This window comes from Artemia franciscana, chromosome 12 (assembly GCF_032884065.1).
Source record: "Artemia franciscana chromosome 12, ASM3288406v1, whole genome shotgun sequence".
Taxonomy (NCBI): Eukaryota; Metazoa; Arthropoda; class Branchiopoda; order Anostraca; family Artemiidae; genus Artemia; species Artemia franciscana.
The window spans coordinates 22,466,909-22,488,451 of NC_088874.1; the positions used below are offsets into that span (position 1 = coordinate 22,466,909).

Below are 21,543 nucleotides of genomic sequence, written 5' to 3' on the forward strand. Positions count from 1 at the left end.
CCTACATTTGTCGCTTTGATAAATTGTTTTCCCCATATATGAATGTATCTGATATAGAACTTACCTCATTGACTTAAAGAGCAAAATATAACTTTTTCTGGAAGAATTTGAGTGCGTGAATATGATGAAAACTGTTTACTGAATTCTGGTGCTCAAACATTATATAATCGGTGCTTTTTGCGCAAGTTTTCATGATGGTATGTAATAAGTGAGCGAACCTTATATAATAAGGCTATAAGTGAGTGGGCGTTTATGTAAGTGTGTGGACAATAAAATAAAGTGTAATCAAAGCAAAAATGTCATGAATAACTATTTTTTATTAGCGCTTATTCAAAGATAACGGTGACCATAGGCCCCTCTGAAGTCTTGTTTCATTTATTGTTGTATCTATGTGACAAAGTTGCATATATTTGTAGAAAATTTAAGAAAAACGGAACGGTGTCAGAGAGGTTGGACGTAAAATCTATGTATATTACCCTATCCATAGGCAGCACAATGGGGCTGTCTAAGTAAAGAGTGATATGGCTTCAATGTATTATTTTTCTTCTTTTGCCCAAGCCATTTCGTGTGGAAGAAGTTGCCGTTAAATCTTCGAAGGGGGCTTGTTCAATTGTAAATTGAAAGTTTTAATGTCTTTTTTAATATCTGAAAGTGATTGAAGGGTATCTATCCCCCCTCCCACTTGCTCATATTAGTTACTCCCCCTTCAACTCTAAAAGGCATCTGATTTATTTTTTTTTATAGCCCTTTTGTTCATAGTAGTCGAAACGTTGCTATGCTTAATAAGTCCCCAGTGTCTACATATAAGTTCCACTTTTGGGAAGGGGGACATCTTTTAACGTGGGTATCCGAAAAGGCTAAGGGTATTACATTGAAACTTTCATGGAATGTAAAGAGGGATGTAGAAATAAATCAAAAAAGAGTGTAAGAGGTCTAAGTTGTCCGATGGGTGTATCTTCAATGTCTCAGCAACGGTTAAGTTTATTAAATTGAAACTTTCATTGCATATTGAGGAGGATGTTAAACTAGATCAAAATATATTGTTTCCATCCATTTTGTCATAAGGACGTATATGTAGTTCGCCAGAATGGCTAAGGGTATTATGTTGGAACTTTTAGAGCATGCTAAGGGGAATGTTGAACTAAATCGAAAGGCATAATGATTTTCTATGTTGTTAAAAGGATCTCAGAAACATCTAAAATTATTTAGTCGAAACTTTCAGGACCTATTGAGGGAGCCGTTTAACTAAATAAAAAAACACTATCTGCATGTATGTTGCCAAAACAACTGATAGTATTAAATTGAACATTTCTGGGAAGGGTCAGGGGGAGGTTGAACCAAATCAAAAGACACCATATGAATCGAATTGGTCAAAAGAGTGTATCTGTAATATGATATTGATATTAAGCGTAATGAGATAAAATTGAAGTAAATTTCAGGTAATGTAGAAACTAGATCAAAAGACAAAATATGCATCCATATTGCTAAATGATCGCATCTATAGTAGTTCAAGAACGGCTAAGGGTATTGATTTGAAAAATATCAAGGAATGTTGAGGTGGCGTTGATCCAAATCAGAAGACATTCAATGGATTTAAGCGCTCAAAAGGGCGTATTTGCAATGGCTGTGAAGCAGCACTTTTTATTACCTCAAATATTATTGTGGCTCCCTGCTTCAATTTTGCTTTCGTTTTTATTAATCTTAATTAATAAAAAAAACAAGCAATTCTTCACACTTATCAACTAAAACAAAAAGAAATACCGAAATAAAAAGAAAAAACAGATACAAGGTAGGAGACAACTGAGGAGACATCCTGTCGCAAGAACACTGCAACAAAATTAAAAGCAAAATTATTAATTCATCAATTCTTACATCTACTGCTACTACTGTTACTACTACTACTAACAACTCACCGCAGCACCAAGCTGCCTGAGTCCAACACAGCTACGCACACTCCTCCTTCATCCTAATCTGTTCAAACCCTCCCAGGAAGTTCCCATTTCCTTTAAATCTTTCTTTTCGACATCCAACCACCCCAACCGCGGACGACCTGCTTTCCATTTCGCCCTAGACGGCTGGCCAAAAAGGATAATGTTTTGCAATCTGTCATCCTTCTTCCGCAGAACATGCCCTAGCCATCTCAACCTTTATCTCATTATAGCCCTAGAAAGCACGATTTAACCACATTTTCCTTACAGCCTACTGTTTGAAATACGGTCAGTCAGCCGAGGACCCAAAAGACTCCATAAGCAATTTCTCTGGCAAACATCTAGCATATTTTTCTCCGTCTTTTGAAGCGCCCATGCTTCAGAACCATATTTGACCAATGTCATCACTGTAGCTTCCAATATTCTTATCTCGGTTTAAATAATTATTTTCCAGTTCTTGCAAAAAATTTTTCAACTGCGAAGAAACACCCTGAGCCTTGGGTACTCTATTTTTGAAATCTTCACTGCTCCTACCGTCCTTACAAATATTGCTATCAAGGTAAGTGAAGCTGTCCACTGGATCAATCTTTTCGTTACCCAACCTCACACTTTAATCTTCACTTATTCCTATCCGTAGCGATTTAATCTTCTTAATATTAATTTTTCAAACTAATTCTAGCACCCTGAAGTTGCATAACATCTTAAGACTTAGAATTTGATGTCTAAGTGAAATCTACATAATTCAGATTTTATTGGTGGAAGAAAATCCCTCCATGTTTCGGAAGACATGGTGAGAGGAAAACAGGAGTCTCAATTATACCTAAATCATGGAAATAATTTACTGAAAGTCAAATGTGTTAACACTACGTTACTGTCTGCATTTCTTCCAATGTTTTGGGTCAATTGTATAGAGGAACAAATGTAAGGTATGAGCTTCAGGTTTGATTATGAAGCCTCGTTGGGCCGTGAACAAAAATACGCATATTTCTAATAATCTTATTCTTGGTTACCTGAAGGGGTTGTATATGAAAATTTGGAAGCTTGATAATAGAGATTCCAGTGTAACAGAATAATCTCACTTTTTTTTATCCTACTTTGATTTATAATTTGACTGTTCTTTGGTAACCGTATTTAGACCCCAAGACCATGCCAGTACGTGCACCGAACGTCACCGAGAAGACGCCCGGTCGATCGTCGCCAATGTGCCGTAACGCCACCGGAGTGCCGCCACTGGACAAGGCGGCTGCGTTCGGCTGACTTTAAATCAATTTGCAGCGTCAACCGTAATGTTGGAGCCTTTCTTTTTTCTTGTGGTTAAGGATTCCGGTTTTCCTCCCTAGAAATCATGTGCGGTTTACAAAATTTAACAAACAAGTTCGAACACAAATAGTTATCAAGAATTTTCGTTGCTTCCATGTTGAGTTTTTATTCAGTACTAGTTCTTGCAGCGTATCTATTGAATAGAGCATTGTCTTTCGAACAGACACCGGATTAAATTATAGGTGGGAACTTGAGATTTAAGGACCTTTCTATTTCAAGACACCTTTGTATAGAACAGAATCAATATTTCGAGAGTCATATACATATACATAGTCATAGACAGGTGTTCATAAATACTGAGGTTTTGGTTCTGTGACATAACAGCGTTATTTGAAACGAGAGGTTCTGAATTTCTCAAGTTCCTAACCGTTAATTTATGAATTTAACATCGAGGACAATTAACGTGTTTCCTTAATTGTCAAAAAACCGCTGGAGGTGTAATAGTTAGGAACAGTCTATAAGGTGTATAATTACAGGAGGGGGAGCTATTTCAGACATCTACACAAATGAATGGGAAGGAAATTACAAATATAGGTCTCCTTTATCACCATCTCAATAGTTATATCTATTATGCAACTACTACTAACAGCTCACCGCAACACCAAGCTGTCTGAGGTCAACACAGCTACGGACGCTCCTCCTCCATTCCAATTTATTCAAAGCTTCCGTTTACCCCTAAATGGTTAGCCAAAAAAGACAATATTCGGCAATCTGCCAACCATTATCCACAGAGCGTGTCCTAGCCATCTTAACCTTTCGCTCATTATAGTCCTAGAAAGCGGGATTGAACCACGCTTTTCGTATAGCCTACTTTTTGAAATACAGTCAGTCAGCCGGGTACCCAGTACAATACGTAGGCAATTTCTCTGGAAAACGTGTAGCAAATGTTCTTCCGCTTTTGGGAGCGTCTTAGTGACTTACTTTTATGAACATTAATTTTCAAACCTATTCTAGTACCCTGAACTCGCAAAACCTGTAAAAGTTCATTCATTTTGCTTACACTTTTAGGATGTTTAAAGCATCAGGATAATCTAAGTCCAGGAAAGATTTTCATCCCCATTTAATTCCGTGTTCTCCCATTCGCTTTCCTCTGCTCCTTAAGACAAAGTCTATCAAAATGATCTATATAAATGGAGATGGAAGACAATCCTGGTTAAATCCTGATCTAATATGGACCCAGCTGCTAACCGCATTTCCTACCTTAATCGCAGCAGTGTTATTCCGTACATTGTACTAATCACTCTAACATTCGCTTGGTACACCATACAAGGATAAAACCTTTGCTAAAGTTTTTCTATAAACACAGTTGAACACTTTTCTATAATCTATAAAACTGAGGACAAAAGGTGCTTGATAACTCAGACACTTCTCAATTATTAACCTAAGAGGGAAAATTTGATTGACATGTCCACTACTTTTTCTAAAACCGCAGTGTTCTTTTCTTATGACTTTGTCGAAAGCATCTCTCAGTCTAAAAAGTATCATATTACTAAGTAATTTTCTACCGACAGAGACCAGGATAATGCCTCTATAATTATGACACTCACTCTTATGACCTTTCCTGTACAGTGGTTTTATTAGGGTTTCGTAAAATTGCTAGGTACTTCCCGTTTTTCAAGATTATATTCGTAATGATCAGTGACTTATTTCTAACCTCAGAGCCACCATGTGTAAGAAACTCATTTACCATAGCATCAGCAACTAGTGTCTTATTATTTTTTAATTCTTTTACTACTGTCGCTAATTCTTCCTCACAAAACAAATCTTCCTTCACATCCATAGTATCGCAAACTTTTTCTCTTAAGTGTTAGTACAACCAATTCAAGGATATGTTGATGGTCAACAATCCTGGAAAAACTGTCATTATTTACATCACAGCTCGGTTTATATGAAAATCTTTCACGTAGCTTTCATACAATCATTTTTGCAAAAGGAATTTGGAAGGTATATCCCCTTTCAATCCAGATTATATTGATAATTAAAATGTCTACACTTAAATACAGACCAACCAAATATTTTGTTTAGCCCATGAAGCTAGTGGCAAGTTGCAAAGCTCATCAGAGGTTCTAATTCTAGCCCATCCCTGTCTGCACTGCCATCCTCTCACCCAATGCTTTCAGTGCGCCCTGTGATTTTGCAGTCATTGTGAAATAGGATAGTCACACCTGAGCAGATACAACCACATCCCAGCACCACCAAGGAAACAAAATGCTACAAAAAAGAAAGGAAGGCAGAACAAAAGTGCTCACTGATATATCATTGAAGGCCAAGATTAAAGCTGCCTTTGCTACAAGAGAAGCAAAGAAGAGGTGGAGAAGAAAAAATGAAGTAACAAAATCAAACAAAATAAAGAAGCAGGCTGTGAAGAGATTTGGTGAGACGACAGCACTGGGATAAAAATGAAACTGCAAAGGTTCAGACTGTGATTGTTAATGACAACTCAGGCAGTTGTCTTGGGCAAGATACTGAAAAGAAATTTGAACTTAGTTGCGAAATGGGCTGCAGGACTATCTATGAGGGCTATTAGGTAAAAGTTAGATAATACTGCAAAGGTCAGTGTGATGACTATGAGTGCTGTGAGAAGTAATGTGTGAAAGTGGCTGGAATAGCCAGAGCATATCTACTACTTGAAGGACGATTTAGGGTAAAACCCCCAGTACTTGGTCAGTGTGTTATCTTGGACAAATTTTTTGACTAAAATGTATCTTCCTTAAATAAGGGCAACAGGTTCTTAGTCATGGACCTGATGCAGATAGTTGGGATTGGCTGACTAACATCTTATAGCCCAGCCTATTTTAATATGATTATTCATTTTCACAACTCGTGGCAGTGATTGAATCTGTCCATGATTGATATAATTCAATTTTAAGAGCCTTTGTCCAAGATTGGGTAGTAGCCTATTTTCCGAAATTGGACTCGAGCTAAAAATTTGCAATTACAATTCGGCCCCTACTATTAACTGTCTGTGCATATAAAATAGTTACCATTGTATAAGGGTGAAAAATTCAAACTAATGAAATACTTACTAAGAAAATTTAGAGAGAGCAAGTAGAGCAAAATTAAATTTCAAGGTGGTATTAAATTTCAAAGTATAACGGCATGTTAATAAATTGAGAGGGAATAATCAACCCGACATCTCCCAATTAAATGTAGGATCGCGGCCTCAATTAGTAATATGGAAAGAGTTAAAGAGAGATTGGCAGAACATTTTGAGAATGTGATAAACCACGATAGATTTGCAGGAAAACATATATCGAGAGGGGAAACCAGTTGCACCAATTATAGAAATTTAGGAGAAGATATATATTTGAAAAAAATCTGGCACGGGGGGGGGGATTTGGTTGTTTATCAATTTTATCAACGAAAATATAGAAAAAAAGGTTTTTTCAATTACAATCTCATTAAAGGTTTTCAAAGCTTAGGGTGACTATTACCTCCCTAACCCCCTCCCTCCGATTGACGCCCCTGGAGAAAAAGGGAATGACCTCCAAACTCCACCCTGGCTGTGCCACCAGTTCACAGTCACTAGCTTTCAGGGAAATTAAATAATGCTGAACATGTAATTAGTCTGAAAGCAATTACTTCGACACTCGTACACTTTATACATTACAGAATTCCCTTTCTCCTCGCATTCTCTTTTTAAGAGTATTTAGAATCGGCATAGAATTTCTTAGTTCTGGAACTGTTTCAAACTCTCTTCCGTCTATAGAATCGTGTTAGTTTATTTACAGAATGGAAAGTGACGATACAGGCAATAGGAATGGATTCTTCAAAGATTTCCACGCTAAAATTTTGAAAAATATAACGGAAGAGGAAATTAATTTTGTTTCTAAAGCTGAAACTAGAATAGAGAAAGTGAAACGAGTCAGATATTCGAACTATTTTGAGAATTTGAAGTTTGATCTGTCGTTAAAAGGAAAGTCTAAAGAGGAATCTGAAAGATTCAGAAATGACGGTAATAAGCTGTTTCAGAGGAAAGAATACGAAAAGGCCGCTAAGGCATACACTGTTTCGGTTTTAATGGCTCCTAATTATTCAGAAGGTATGAGATGGTTAACATGCTAGTATCCTTTTAACTGGGTTACTTATAGTTTAGTACTGTGGACCCTAAAGCGAAAAGATCTACTTTTTGTGATTCTACTTTTAAATTCCTGGTACCATTCTGAGAGTGCAAGCTATCGAAAGACCTGAAATATATCCATGCTTTCTTTTTTTTGTACTGGACAAAAATTTGTCTAAAAAAGTATATTATCTTATATTTTCTTTTTATTTGCTTAGGCCTATATATTTATTCTATTATTTCTTCTCACGTCTAGTTAGTTAGTTATTTTGTGATTCAAAATATTCAAAATCGGTTTATAACTTTGACAATATTCAAATTTTGACCAATTATCGGTAGTTCAACTAAGCACCAAGTGTTGAGGCCAGTGGTAAAACTCCTTAGTTGGACTACTTTTAGGTTTACTTTGTTTTAGATATTATTAAAACAAAACCTTCCCTTTCATTATAGATTTAGAAGATACAGCCCTCGCTCTGGCACTGGCAAATAGATCAGCAGCTTTTTACCATCTCCGGAAGTACAAAATAGCCATAACTGACATTTGTGAGGCGTTAGAAAAGGGCTACCCAAAAGAGCTGCAAGTTAAAGTAATCGAACGACGTGGACGATGTTATCTAGAAACCGGTGAAAAAGTGAAGGCCCGAGCAGATTTAGAAAGTGTTCTGGCTGCATTGGAGGGAACAAAAGATCACAAACTGAAAAGTACCGCAAATGAAATCAAGAACTTGCTTGGAAAAGTGGATACATTGAAGAACGGCTCGAATAAAAGAAATGGTAAAGTTTTTTTTCTTTTTCTAATTAATACAATTTTATGGAATCGTAAAAATTTTCTTTCCTTATCAAATGTTGGAAATCTAGAAATTCCAGAAGTAAATCAGAATAATGCCTTTATTTTCTCTAGCTTTCAGAGGCAACGTTATAGCGTTGCTCTCTTCAATGTATTCAAGGCTTCAATGTATTATTATTATCTTTTCCGAGGCACTTCACAAGGAAGGAGTGGTCGCACAAGTTTCGAAAGGGACTCAACCAATTGAAAGTGAAAGTTCCAGTTTTTTTAAAATTCAAAAGTTATCAAAGGGCAATTAGTCCCTCTCCCACACCTTTTCCCTCCCAAAGTTTCCGATCAAAATTTCGAGATAGCAACTTTGTTTAAAGAGATAGCAACTATGCCTCCAGGGTTGTCACCCTCCAAGAGCCCCTGAGGTGGTGGCTGTTAGTTTTGCCAGTAGCCCATTGTTATTATATTTGGTTTATTGTGAAAAGAGGCCATGTTTGATCCTAGGTCTACAAAAAGGCTTAGGGTATTAATGTGAAACTTTCAAGGTATGTTGAATGGATGTTGAAGAGGGATTAGACAGCAACCGGCTCCTGTCCTCCTTGCTCGTTTTTGGTGCCCTCTCGGCTCAACACTGACCGAAAATTGAAACTGTCATTTTGTTACCAGTAAAAAGGTTTAATAGCTATGCCTCCAGGAAAGCAAAACTCCCCAGAGCCTGGGCAAGGATTGTAAATTGTGCAAGTTGCCCATTATTCACATGCAGGATTTATCACCAGGAAAAAATCAAATGTTTGGTTTTGGGTGTATACGAAAAGGCTAGCAGTGTTAAGATAAAACATTAGAGAATGTTGAGGTTATTTTAAATTCAATCAGACAGCACCATGTACATCTCGTTTTTCAAAAAGCAGGATCAGGAATATCTTAAGAACGGCCGAGGTTATTAAGTTGAAACTTTTGGGTCATACTAGGGAGAGGCGTGTCTCTCACCTACCGTGCCTTTTTAGCTACCCATCCTACAGAAAAATTTGATCAAAATTTTGAAAAAGCCATCTTCTCCAAAATAGTCTAAAGGGTGAATAACTATGCCTATGAGGATGACATAATCCAAAAAGTTTTTGAGGGGAATTACGATTAGAATCATAACCCGTTGTGTGCATGATGGTTGTCAAAGGGCGTCTTACCTTTATGTTGAGGGGGATGGCAAACAAAATTATAACACACCGTATGCAGGAGAGTTGTCAAAAAGGGTACAGCAGTAATATATAAGAAACGGCTCAGGGTATTAAATTGAAACTTTAAAGGCATGCTGAGAGGGATGTTGAAAAAGGAACGGAGTGCAACCAGCCCCCTTCCCTCTGATTCACCCCCTTCCTTTTCCTCCCTATAGCTTCCTTTCCCAGCAAAATGTGTCGTTGTTTTGGGGCAAAGAACGGTCCCTGAAAGTTCTGAACCAATGGACACCGAAGATCAGACATTACCATCCATCCTACTATAAAACCGATCTGTAAATATTTGACAATTTGCATATTTCTCAGCCCTTGCCCCAGGACTGTGGGAGTCGTTTTATCTCAAGAGGCATCTTTAACAGACATTTCGACTATCCTGAACAAAAAGGGTATCTCAGAACTTTATCAAATATCTTAGGGATCTTGGGGGGCTTGATAGGAAAAAAGACAGAAGGGCGGGGAATTGGGCTCTTTATATTCAAATGAACTTTTTACTTTTTAACTTCCCCTCAAAAACCTTTAATTCAAATCGAATTAGCTCCTCTCTTAAGCCTCTGTGGCCGCCCCTTCCATGCAAAGTGACCAAGAAAAAAAAAAAAAAAAAAAAAATAATCAGCTCTTTACTCAGACTTGAACTCTTACTAAAAAAAAAATTAATGAAAAAATTTAAAAGTTATGTCTAAACTAGCTCATCTAAATTATATTTTAGATCCACAGTCACCAATTGTCTAATTCCGTCTCTTTTATTGTAGAATCAAATTTACCTGCTCTTCCGAAAGGTCGTAACAGCTTGTATGAATCTGCATCAAAATCTGTTAATATTGAAGTTTCATCCGGTGAAGGTCGTTATGCCATTGCATCAAAAGAAATTTCGATAGGAGAGATATTAGTTGTTGAAAAACCCTATGCTTCGGTTTTGCAACCAAACAAATATTCTTCACATTGCCACAATTGTTTTAAGCCGTAAGTTCTTCTTTTTTGTTGTTTTTCTTTATCTATGTTTTGTGCATTCACTAGTTGTTGTTGCATTGTTGTGAAACTTGAAAAAAGGGCTCCTTAATACCGTGGGAGATCTCTAGAGGTTTGAGAAGAATTTAGAATATATAGTTGTCCTTGATCAGTCCGGTTTTAAATTTATTATGATAGCATAAATACTGTATACTATTATTTATACTATAGTTACAACCTACTAATGACTTTTCATCATCATCATTATAATTATCATCTCAGGATTTTAATGATTTTTCAGTTATTGTCCAAATTTCACCTTTTTTTTAATTTAAACAATGCTATCAGTTTGTAGAGGGTGAAAAATTGTCCCCTCCCCTAGATTTTTTACCCCTCTTTCCTTCCTAATTTCGTAAAATACCTTTTTTTAGTACTTTCATTGAAAAATACCCTTTATATATTTTCGTTTAAAAAACATAAAATGCTCTCCCACTAGATTTCAAATTTGCATTTTGTACACCTCCTCTCCTCCCCCCGAATTTTCGTGAACTGTTGCTTCTGGAGTTGAGATCCTCTATCCCTTTTCGAAATAAATGTGCCTGTAATTAATATTCCTTTATGTATGCTGTATGGTGAGATGGGCGAATTAGTTTCCTATTGGAGAAAACATTTTACTAATTTGATTACTTATTGTTTTTTAACTAATCAAGTTAACTATCTTTCAAAAATTAAAGAAAGTCTCTCCGGAAAGTGACTGTGGACTCTAATATTCTTGTTGATGTTTGCAGTTGTATTAATGCTGGGAGTGGTTGTTCCTCTTTTTTGAATTCAAGAAATTCAAACAACCTAAGTGCAAACGATTGTCATGATTATACTACAAATATGCTGGGTGTTCGCCTGCTTAGGCTTCTCACTTTTAAGTAGAATTCATATTTTCCAAGAAAAATCACAAAAACTTATTACTGAGTACAGTTTTCTACAACCTTTTTGAACTTTTTAGAAAGAAAAAGAAAAAAAATCTCAATTGTTTCATCCCATGAAGGAAAAAATTTCATGGGCTGTTCGAAAGACAAGTTATACGCACTATGCTCATTTTACCAGCTTTGGAACATATTTTATGCTTATTATTTTAAAATTTTTATCTAGGAATCAGAGGCAACGCTATAGCATTGCCTATAGAAAAGAGCCATAAGGCTTCAGTTTATTTTTTTTTTTCAGAGGCACTTCACATGGAGGGGGTGGTTTTATAAACTTCGGAGGGGGCTTATTTGATTGGAAAATTAGAAGTTTTGTTGTCTTTTTAAGATTCAAAAGTGATTGAATGACAACCAGCCCCTCCCCCCCCCCTCCCTACACACTCTTTTTCCCCAAATCTATCTGATTAAAATTTTTAGATAGCCATAAAGGCTCTAAGTTATGCAAGTTACTAGTTGATAGCATTTTAGTCTTTTTTTATGGAAAGGGCGGTCGTATAAACTTTAAAGGGGGCTCATTCGATTGAAAATTCTGGTGCCCTTTTTAATTAAAAAAGTGACCTTTTTTGCCCAAATGTATCTGGTCAAAATTGTGAGAAAGCCATTTTGTTCGGAACAGTACAAAGGTCAAATAACTATAACTCCATGGTTGACAAGCCTCCATCCCCAGAGCAAGGGTTTTAAGTTATGGTAGGTCCCAATTGTTAACATGTAAGGTCTTTTATGCTGGAAAAGATGGCGGATTTGACCCTGGGTCTCCAAAAAGGCTTAGGATATTACGGTGAAACTTTGAGGAAATGCTGAAAGGGATACGGAACAGAATCAAAACGCACTATGTACTTCCTGGCTAAGAAAAGAGAATATCAGTAATATATAAGGAACGGCTGAGGGTATTAAGGTGAAACTTTCAATATTTTTTTAGGAGAGATTGGAGGACAAAAAGCCCCCGTCCTTGCCCTTTTTGGTGTTCCTCTCCTCAAAGCTGGGATAAATTTTAAATTGTAGTTGTAACTAGTCAAAAGATCTAATAGCAATGCCTCAAGGTTGCCATATCCTCCACCAACACTTCGTAATTTCCAGAAATACATCTAATGAAAATTGTTAGATGATCATTTGTTGTCGTAAAAACTTCAAAAAGGCTTTTTTGATTGGAAATTGAAAGGGTTTGTGTCCATTTCAATAGTTGAAAGAGATTGGAGGGCAACTAACCCCCCTCCCACGCCCACCAGTTTCACAAACATATCCAATCAACATTTTTAGATAGCCATTTTGTTCAAAGTCAATGAAAGGTCTGGAAGTCATGTTCTTAAGGGTGACCCTCCCCCCGCAGCCCTCAGGGCAAGGATTTTAAGTTATGCACTGGGGGCATATAAGGTACTTATAGAAAGGGTGGTCGTATAAACTTCGGGAAATAACTTCAAAATAAAAAAGAAAGTGAATTTGGGATGTGGATAAGTTTTGATTGATTGGTGAAGACCCAAGGACAATAAAAATGAAATGCAATTTAAATGGGTTCAGTAAAAGCACCAAGAATCGTGACAGTGAAACAGGATTTGAATATGTTTGATTAGTAAAAGGATCAAGAACACAGAGAATGAAATAAGGTTTGAATCGGTTTGACCAGTAAAAGTACCAACAACGGAGATAATGAAATGAGTACTTGAATGAATTTGACTAGTTAAAGTACCAAAAATATTAAAAATGAAATAGATTTGAAACAGTTTGATCAGTGAAAGTAGTAAGAAGAATGAAAATGAAAGGCGATTTGAATCAGTTTGATCAGTAAAAGTACCAAGAACCGTGAGAACAAAAGGTGGTTTTAATTAGTTCGATCTGTAAAAGTATCAAGAACAGAGATAATGAAATGGGTTTTTGAATCAATTTGACTAGTGAAATTACCAAGAACACTGAAAATGAAATGAAGGTTGAAGGTTCAGTAACAATAGCAAAAAGAATGAAAATGAAAACGAATTTGAATCAGTTTGATCAGTAAAAGTACCAAGAACTGGGAAAATGAAAAGGAATTTTAAAAAAAATTGTAAAAGTAAAATTATAAACTGTAAAATTGTAAAAATTGTAAAACTGTAAAAGTACCAAAACAATGAAGATATAACCGGGTTTGCATAGGTTTGACCAGTTAGTGAATCAGGAACAGAGACAGTGAAATAAGTATTCGAATGAATTTGATCAGTTAAAGTAGTAAAAACAATAAAAGTGAAATGGAATTGAAACAGATTGACCATTAAAATTAGCAAGAAGAATGAAAATGAAAGGGTGAATTGAATCAACTTGACCAGTAAAAGTACCAAGAACCATGAAAATAAAAGAGGGTTTCAATCAATTTGATCTGTAAAATTATGAAGAACAGAGACAATGAAATGAGACTCGATTCAATTCGACCGCTAAAAGTCTCAACAACAGAGACAGTAAAATGAGTATTTGAATCAATTTGACCAGTAATTGTACCAATAGCTGTGAAAATGAATTGGTGTTTCAATAGGTTTTGGTCTGTAAAAGTACCAAGAACAGTAAAAATGAAACGTAATTTGAATTGGTTATATATGTAAAAGCGCCAAGAATCATGAAAATAGAAGAGGTTTTTTTATCGATTTGATATGTAGAAGTATCAAGAATAGTGAAAATGAAACGATTTTTTAATTGGTTTTATCGGTAAAATTACCAAGAACCCTGAAAATGAAACGAGATTTGCATAGGTTTGACCAGTAAAAGTATGAAGAACACAGAATATGAAATCAGATTTGAATCGATTTGACAGCTAGAAGTAACAACAGCAGAGGCAATTAAATGAGTATTTGAATCAGTTTGATCAAAAAATGTACCAAGAACTGGGAAAATAAAAAGGAATTTTAATACAATTTTTCTGTAAAAAGACCCAAACCAATGAAGATGAAACTCGGTTTGCATGGGTTTGACCAGTTAAAGTATCAGGAACAAAGACAAGAATTGAGTATTTGAATGAATTTGATTAGTTAAAGTAACAAGAAGAACGAAAATGGAATCGGTTGAAACAGATTGACCATTAAAATTAGCAAGAAGAATAAAAATGAAAGGGTGACTTGAATGAACTTGACCGGTAAAAGTACCAAGAACCATGAAGAACAACGGGGGTTTCAATCGGTTGATGTGCAAAAGTGTAAAGAACAAAGACAGTGAATTGAGACATGATTCAATTTGACCGCTAAAAGTATCAACAACAGAGATAATAAAATGAGTATTTGAATCAATTTGACCAGTAAAAGTACCAATAACTTAGGAAATCAAAGGGGTTTTTAATAGGTTTTGGTTCCGTAAAAGTACCAAGAACAGTGAAAATGAACCGAAATTTGAATCGGTTATATATGTAAAAGTACCAAGAACCATGAAACTGAAATGAGGTTTCAATCGATATAATATGTAAAAGTATCAAGAACTGTGAAAAATGAAACGGGTGTTGAATAGGTTTAATCGGTAAAAATTACCAAGAACCCTGAAAATGAAAGAGGGCTTCAATCGATTTGATCTTCAAAAGTACCAAGAACAATGAAAATGAAACAGGATTTGAATAGGTATGGGCAGTAAAAGTATCAAGAACACAGATAATGAAATAAGATTTGAATTAATTTTATCAGTTAAAGTACCAAGAACAGTGAAATTCAGAACGGTTGAAACAGACCTATCATTAAAATTAGCAGGAAGAGTGAAAATGAAAAGGTGATTTGAATCGTTTTGACCATTAAAAGTACCAAAGAACCATGAAAATAAAATAGAGTTTTAATCAGTTTAATATGTAAAATTATCCAGAACAGTAACAATGAAATGAGATTTGAATCAAATTGACCACTAAAAGTACGAACAACAGAGACAATGAAATGAGTATTTGAATCGAACATTAAAAGTAGCAAGAAGAATTGTCTCTATTCTTGATTCCTTTACGGATATATCTGATTAAAACTCCCACTTATTTTCATGGTTTTTGCTACTTTTACTGGTGAAATCGACTCAAATCACCATTTCATTTTCATTTCTTGCTACTTTTAACGACCAATTTGTTTCAACCCTATTTCATTTTCATTGTTCTTTGTACTTTAACTGATCAAACTTAATTAAAATACTCATTTCATTATCTCTGTTGTTGGCGCTTTTGTCGTCAAATTGATTCAAATCTTATTGGATTGTCTCTGTTCACTAGTTTTATTTGCATTACTCTTGGTACTTTCACAGATCACGTCGATTAAAATTTCCTTCATTTTTAGGATTCTTGGTACTTTCACCGATAAAACCAATTCAAACCTCGTTTCATCTTCACTGTTTTTTGGTACTTTTACAGATCAAATCGATTAAAACCCCATTTCATTTCCATAGTCTATGGCACTTTTAAATATAAAACTGATTCATATCCCTTTTTCATTTTCACAGTTTTTGGTAATTTTACCGTTCAAATTGATTGAAATACTCATTTCATTGTCTCTGTTGTTGATGCTTTTAGTGGTCAAATTGATTCAAATGACATTTCATTACCACTGTTCTTGATACAAACCTATTAAAATCTCCTTTCATTTTCAGGGCGCTTGGTACTCTTACTTATAAAGCCAAGTCACAAGCCGTTTCATTTTTTCACTGTTCTTGGTAATTATACATATAAAACCGATTCAAATCCCATTATATTTTTACTGTTCTTGGTACTTTTACAGATCAAAACCGATTAAAACTTCCTTTTAATTTTCATAGTTATTGGTACTTTTATTGGCTAAATTGATTCAAATACTCATTTTACTGTCTCTGTTGTTGATACTTTGATCTGTCAAATTGAATTAGGTCTCATTTCTTTGTCTGAGTTCTTGATACTTTTACAGATCAAACTGATTAAAACCCTCTTTTGTTTTTCATGGTTCTTGGTACCTTTACCTTTCAAGTCGATTCAAGTCACCTTTTCATTTTCATTCTTCTTGCTACTTTTTATGGTCAATCTGTTCAAACCCATTTCATTTTAATTGTTCTTGGTACTTAAATGATTGGATTCATTCAAATACTCATTTCATTGCCTCTGTTCTTAATACTTTTAAAGTCAAATCGATTAAAACCCCCTTTCAATTTTAGGATTCTTGGTACTTTTACCGATAAAACCAAATCAAAATCCGTTTCATTTTCACTGTTTTTGGGTATTTTTACTGATCAAATGGATTAAAAACCTAAAGGCTATACAGTTTATCATAAATCTCCTCTAACAACCAGATTATAGAATATAGTCGGCTTGAGATCGTGTAGGCGATCTCCGCAAATGCAAAGAAAAGTATTTGGCTGATTTTTGGAAAAAAGTTATACTAGAAGAGCCGAAGATAATATATGTCTTTTAATTATTTAAATACTATTCGGCACGAAGATTCCTGATCATACTTATGTAAAGTACTCATCCGTCTAATATTATAGTGAAAGACAGCTAGGTTCATTATTTTACCTCGATTCGTGGAACTGTCAAGGTCTATACTTATTTTTCAGTCTCGAAGCCCCCATTCCTTGTCAAAGGTGCAGTCGGATATCGTTTTGTTCCTCTACATGTCGAAATATTGCTGTTTCATCATATCATAAAACTGAATGTAGTCTTATCGACGCACTATGGTTTTCAGGGATCAGTATTACCTGTTACTTAGCCCTCCGAATGGTATCTCAATTTCCAGCAATCTATTTTCAGAAGGTAATAATATCTTCATTCGTAATTTTAGATTTAATTTATACATTGTTATAAAAAAAAATCCTTATAGCCAATACCATAGAGCTTATGGAGGGAAAATCATGGTAGGCTAAATAGTAGGTTGACTTTGTTTGGTAGGTTGAGCAGTTGTTGACTTAGTAATAGGAAGGAGGGGTGAGTTTAAAAAAGAAATAATTGAAGAAGAAAAGTGACGTGAGGATAAAACAAGAAAGAATATGCTTATTTTTGGCAAATAATTTGATCATTTATAGGCTATGCAATTTTCGATTGTTTACATACTGAATTTATCATTGGGATAGGGGGAGAATTTCCATCCTGGTTGGGTCCGAAAATGGTGAGGGGGTCAGTGTGATAATTCAGTGAATGTTGGGTGGTATTTTGAATCAAATAAAAAGAAACAATATGTGCATCCTGGTAGTATTGAGGGAGGAATAAAGTTAAAAATAATTAGTTAAAGAAAAAATGTACGGATAATTTATAAAACATTGACAAGAAAGAATACGCTTGTCCTAATTTGGAATTAAAATTTGGATAATAATTTAAATTTTGACAAAACTTAGATATCCGGTCAAAGTTTTTGATCAGCAGTAATTTGGTGTAATTAGTTTTTAATAGTAATTTTACTATAATATGTTGGGTGCTTAGAGAGGGAATGTTAGTCATATGAATTGAAAAATTAGTAGTTAGCTTGGAACAGAACTATTTTTTTATACCTCTCCTACATTTTAATGCATCTGAAAAGACAAGTATGCACCAGTTTCAAAATGACAGTTTTCGTCTTTTGGATTCTGATTTTCTATCCCACAGGAAAAGCTGGTATATATACTCTCTCAATTATGCCCGGCATTTCCAGAGAAGAACTACCTAGCAGCAAGACATCGTCCCCGTAGTCCAAGTTGGTGACCTTGAAATCTGGGCTTACGTTAATTGGATCTGGTTGTCGAGTTTCTTGCAAATCTTAAGCGATTTAGGTGAACGATCGCTATACTAATGAGGAATATATTCTGGTGGTTCTCCATTTCAGTTCATTTCCCCTTTTTTAATACAGGATGACAACTAAGTTTCGCAATTTTCGGGCTGGGGACTGCTTTGAAGATTTTCGCTGGGATCGAGTCAATTTATGCGGCTTTGTGATTCTTGAGTATATTTTTTCTTTTTTTTTACCTCCCCTACATTTTAAAGCATCTGAAAAGACAAGTATGCACCTGTTAACAAGTATGCACAAGTATGGCAACATGTTTTTAACGTTTGTTACTATAATTAATGTAAGTTAAAATAAGAAATGGTTTAATGCTTTCTAATACAAACCGATGTATTATGATTTTTCTAATATTTTTTGTAATGATTTCTGCATCCAAACTACATTGAAAAAATCCTGAAGTCTTGGAGCTAGGCTGGGGGTTGCTTTGAAGATTTCCGCTGTGATCGAGTCAATTTATGGGGCTTTGTGATTCTTGAGTTTTTTTGTTTTTTTTCCTCCCCTACATTTTAAAGCATCTGAAAAGACAAGTATGCACCAGTATAGAGCCAGGCTAAATTTGCCAAACACTAGATAGTCTTGAAGACTTTTTTCCTCAAAATATGAAAATTACATTCCCAATTTCATTTACTGATCTAAACATCCTCAATTTTGATCAGATTTTCAAATTATTTTTCTATTCCATCCTCATTTTTTTCTGAAATTTTATTAGGAAAATACCCAGGAATATTGAGACTACAGTAGCAATCTAAACGGGGGCAAAGAAGGAAATATCTTAATGAAATAGAAGCTATAACAACATTAAATATTATTTTCACTGACTGCATGCTATTACAGGGACCTTAGCACCTTTATTTCCCACAAGAAAAGTGTTTTTAGTTCTGCTTCTTCTTTTGCCAAAAAATATAGTTTACAATTATTCAGATATTATAATTTCAGATTGTATATGGATATATACAATTTCAGATATTATTGAAGAAACTGCGTGTAATAAAATCCAGGCATTAACACTTTGAGATTTTAAAAAAGCTGGGTTCTATGTGCGTACCTGATTTTCCCATTGTCAAAATTGAAACGAAGCCGTATACCAAGTTCTACCTGTTGTCTTTATTGAAGATTTCTGATGAGAAGTCAAACTTTAGTGCAAAGAACGAGGCTTAAGGAAGGGGTGATCCCCCGACTATACTGAATAATTTCTTTTCCCTTTGAATTTTAATGTTGCTCTTTACTTTCAGTTGAAAAAAAAACTTGTTTTTTCTGTCAATTTCTAAAAGTTTTTCAACTAGCACCAGGATATCCCCTTCCCCGTAAAATTATCCTTTAGGACTCCGTCCCCCCGCAGAAAATCCCCTTCTCCCCCGAAACATGTCTATATACTTCTCAATAACATTTAGTATATAAACAACGAGAAACTTTTATAACTTGCAGCCCTTTCCCCAGGGGTTCTGGGGGTATGTCATCCCAAGAGGTATTTTTATTAGACCTGTTAACTATGCTGAATAAAACAGCAATTTTAAAATTTGGAATGTAGGACTTCGAAGAAAAATGGGGCTTGGAAGGGAGACTACATGTCATCCAATCTTCACTCAGTCTTCTAGGACTGTTGGTTAGATACAATTACCCTTGGGGGGAAAGCAGACCCCCCCCCCACAAAAAAAGACAGAAAAATATGCATTTGTGGTTTTCCTTCGGGCAAAAACCGGAAACGGTTCTAGATACTAGTCTCAATAAATTGATAAAAACTTTGTATTTTTATGTCGATAGGACCCAACAAAAGATCGATATTCTATCGAATCATTGGTAACACACTCCGACAAAAGGACCGCAAAAGATTATTTCAATCAGTCACTAATGGCTGCATTTCTACTGAGATGTCTTTCAGAAGCTGGATATTTCCTAGAAATTAACGGTATGTTTTTTATAGTTCCTTTTGACACATTACGACCAATGTATCTTCAATTATGCGTCCATACATTGCATTTGTTAATGTTGGCGAAATATAATGAAGGGATTCTCTATATACAGTTTTTCAGCCTGTTTCGAATGAGAAACCCAGAAATACCTCCAAGGTTCTGTTGAGTATCTACATCCAAAAATAAATATCTTATTTTTTTTTCTTTTTTTATACGTTTGCTTAGTATATGAGAATTGAATATGAGGTTCCTGTTAATGCTTATACTTACACCTTCTTAAAATTTTTGGGGGATTTTCCATGGAATTGACCGACTATTGTTTACTAATCGTGTGCCACTGTATCTTCTGCCACATTTGCATTACAAATAGGAAAATTGCTGCTCTAACAATTTATCTTTGTTAACTTAAAAAAAATGATACCTTAAATCTCTGCTCTAAGAGGTCAATGATAATTTCTTACGCTTGAAGAAATTATGTTGAAACAGTGTTGCCATGTTGAAACAGTGTTCAACATGGCAACTTACAAGCATGATATACAGTTTGTATCCACAAGTGTGACTGCTACAAATATGATTTCATCTAGGCTACAAGTGGTACTAGTCTTTAATGGGCCCAAACATTATATTTTCTTACGAAAATCGATATATCTTTCTGGAATCTGCCACACCTATCAAAATTGTACAATAATTGAAATTTGCTTAAGGAAGAAAAATTGATGTAGCATCCTTAAGCCTCATATGGATTTCAAAATTGTACAAAATTTGTATTTGTCTTTAAAAAGAAAAAGGAAAAAACTTCCAAAACAGCTTCCTTGCTCATAGGAAAGACGGAGATATTTAAGAAGGTTTCGGTGTCACTAAAGGAAAAGTTCATAATAGGACGACCTTGTGTTTTGGTCAAAATTGCACAAAATGTGTTGTACAAATTAAAAGTATAACTCCAAAATTATCTCCTTTACGAGAAATAGAATTTGAACAGAATACAAAAAACTTTAGCACGAATAATTGGTGTGTTGCATTCTTTCTCTGTCGAGATAATGTACATGTCAAAACGTATGAGCTTTAGTTGATCTGATCCACATTTTGTGAGAATAAGATGAACACACGATTGCTGTTTTCAAGGAATACAGAGCTGAGCCAAGACATTGTTGGACAAGGAAATCTTAATAAGAACATTGTTATCAAAAGGGAAGACTATGAGGATAAAAGTAAAATAGAAGAGCCAGTTCAATCTTATGCACGAAAAATTTAGTTTTAGTTGGTATTTCAAGTACTGGAACGTTTTTAAAAGTTACTACGTCCCAAGTAAAGGTTTAAAATGGGTTTTATCGATTTTTTTCACTGTAATCTAACAGTAAAATAGTATTTTACACGCTCTTTACAATTGCAAATATCCAGACTAGTGGTATATTGTTATTGATATTAGCAATTTGCTAGTTAGTTTGCTTGCAATATTCTACTCATCTGCCTCTTGATGTGAAAAAAAATGATCTCATGAGGGAAAAAACTAAAAATTTTATATTCCATGAGCAGGGACGTAGCTCCAGTATTTTGGTTGGGGGGAGGGGGCAAGGCGGATTCCACATCCAGATAGTCAATGGGAATTGGCTATCCTTCAGGAGAAAGCAGTGGCGATTCTGACCTCTTCAATTTGCTCCTACCTACAGTGTATTAAGTATTATTACATAAGCATAACAGTAAGTAATT

At 35.0% G+C, this 21,543-nt stretch overlaps 1 protein-coding gene across 2 annotated transcripts in view; it reads left to right on the forward strand.

Moving 5' to 3' along the window:
- Positions 1-6,970: 6,970 nt before the first annotated feature.
- LOC136033861 (SET and MYND domain-containing protein 4-like) overlaps positions 6,971-21,543 on the forward strand; it is a 34,842-nt gene continuing 20,269 nt past the window's right edge. Inside the window, exons 1-5 of one of the 2 annotated variants that reach the window (XM_065714831.1) lie at positions 6,971-7,290; positions 7,759-8,082; positions 10,065-10,275; positions 16,731-16,926; positions 19,688-19,832. In XM_065714831.1, the coding sequence (XP_065570903.1) occupies positions 6,981-7,290; positions 7,759-8,082; positions 10,065-10,275; positions 16,731-16,926; positions 19,688-19,832 (1,186 nt within the window). In that variant the 5' untranslated portion in view covers positions 6,971-6,980. The remainder of the gene's footprint in view (positions 7,291-7,758; positions 8,083-10,064; positions 10,276-16,730; positions 16,927-19,687; positions 19,833-21,543) is intronic. The other variant, XM_065714830.1, reaches the window with a different exon arrangement.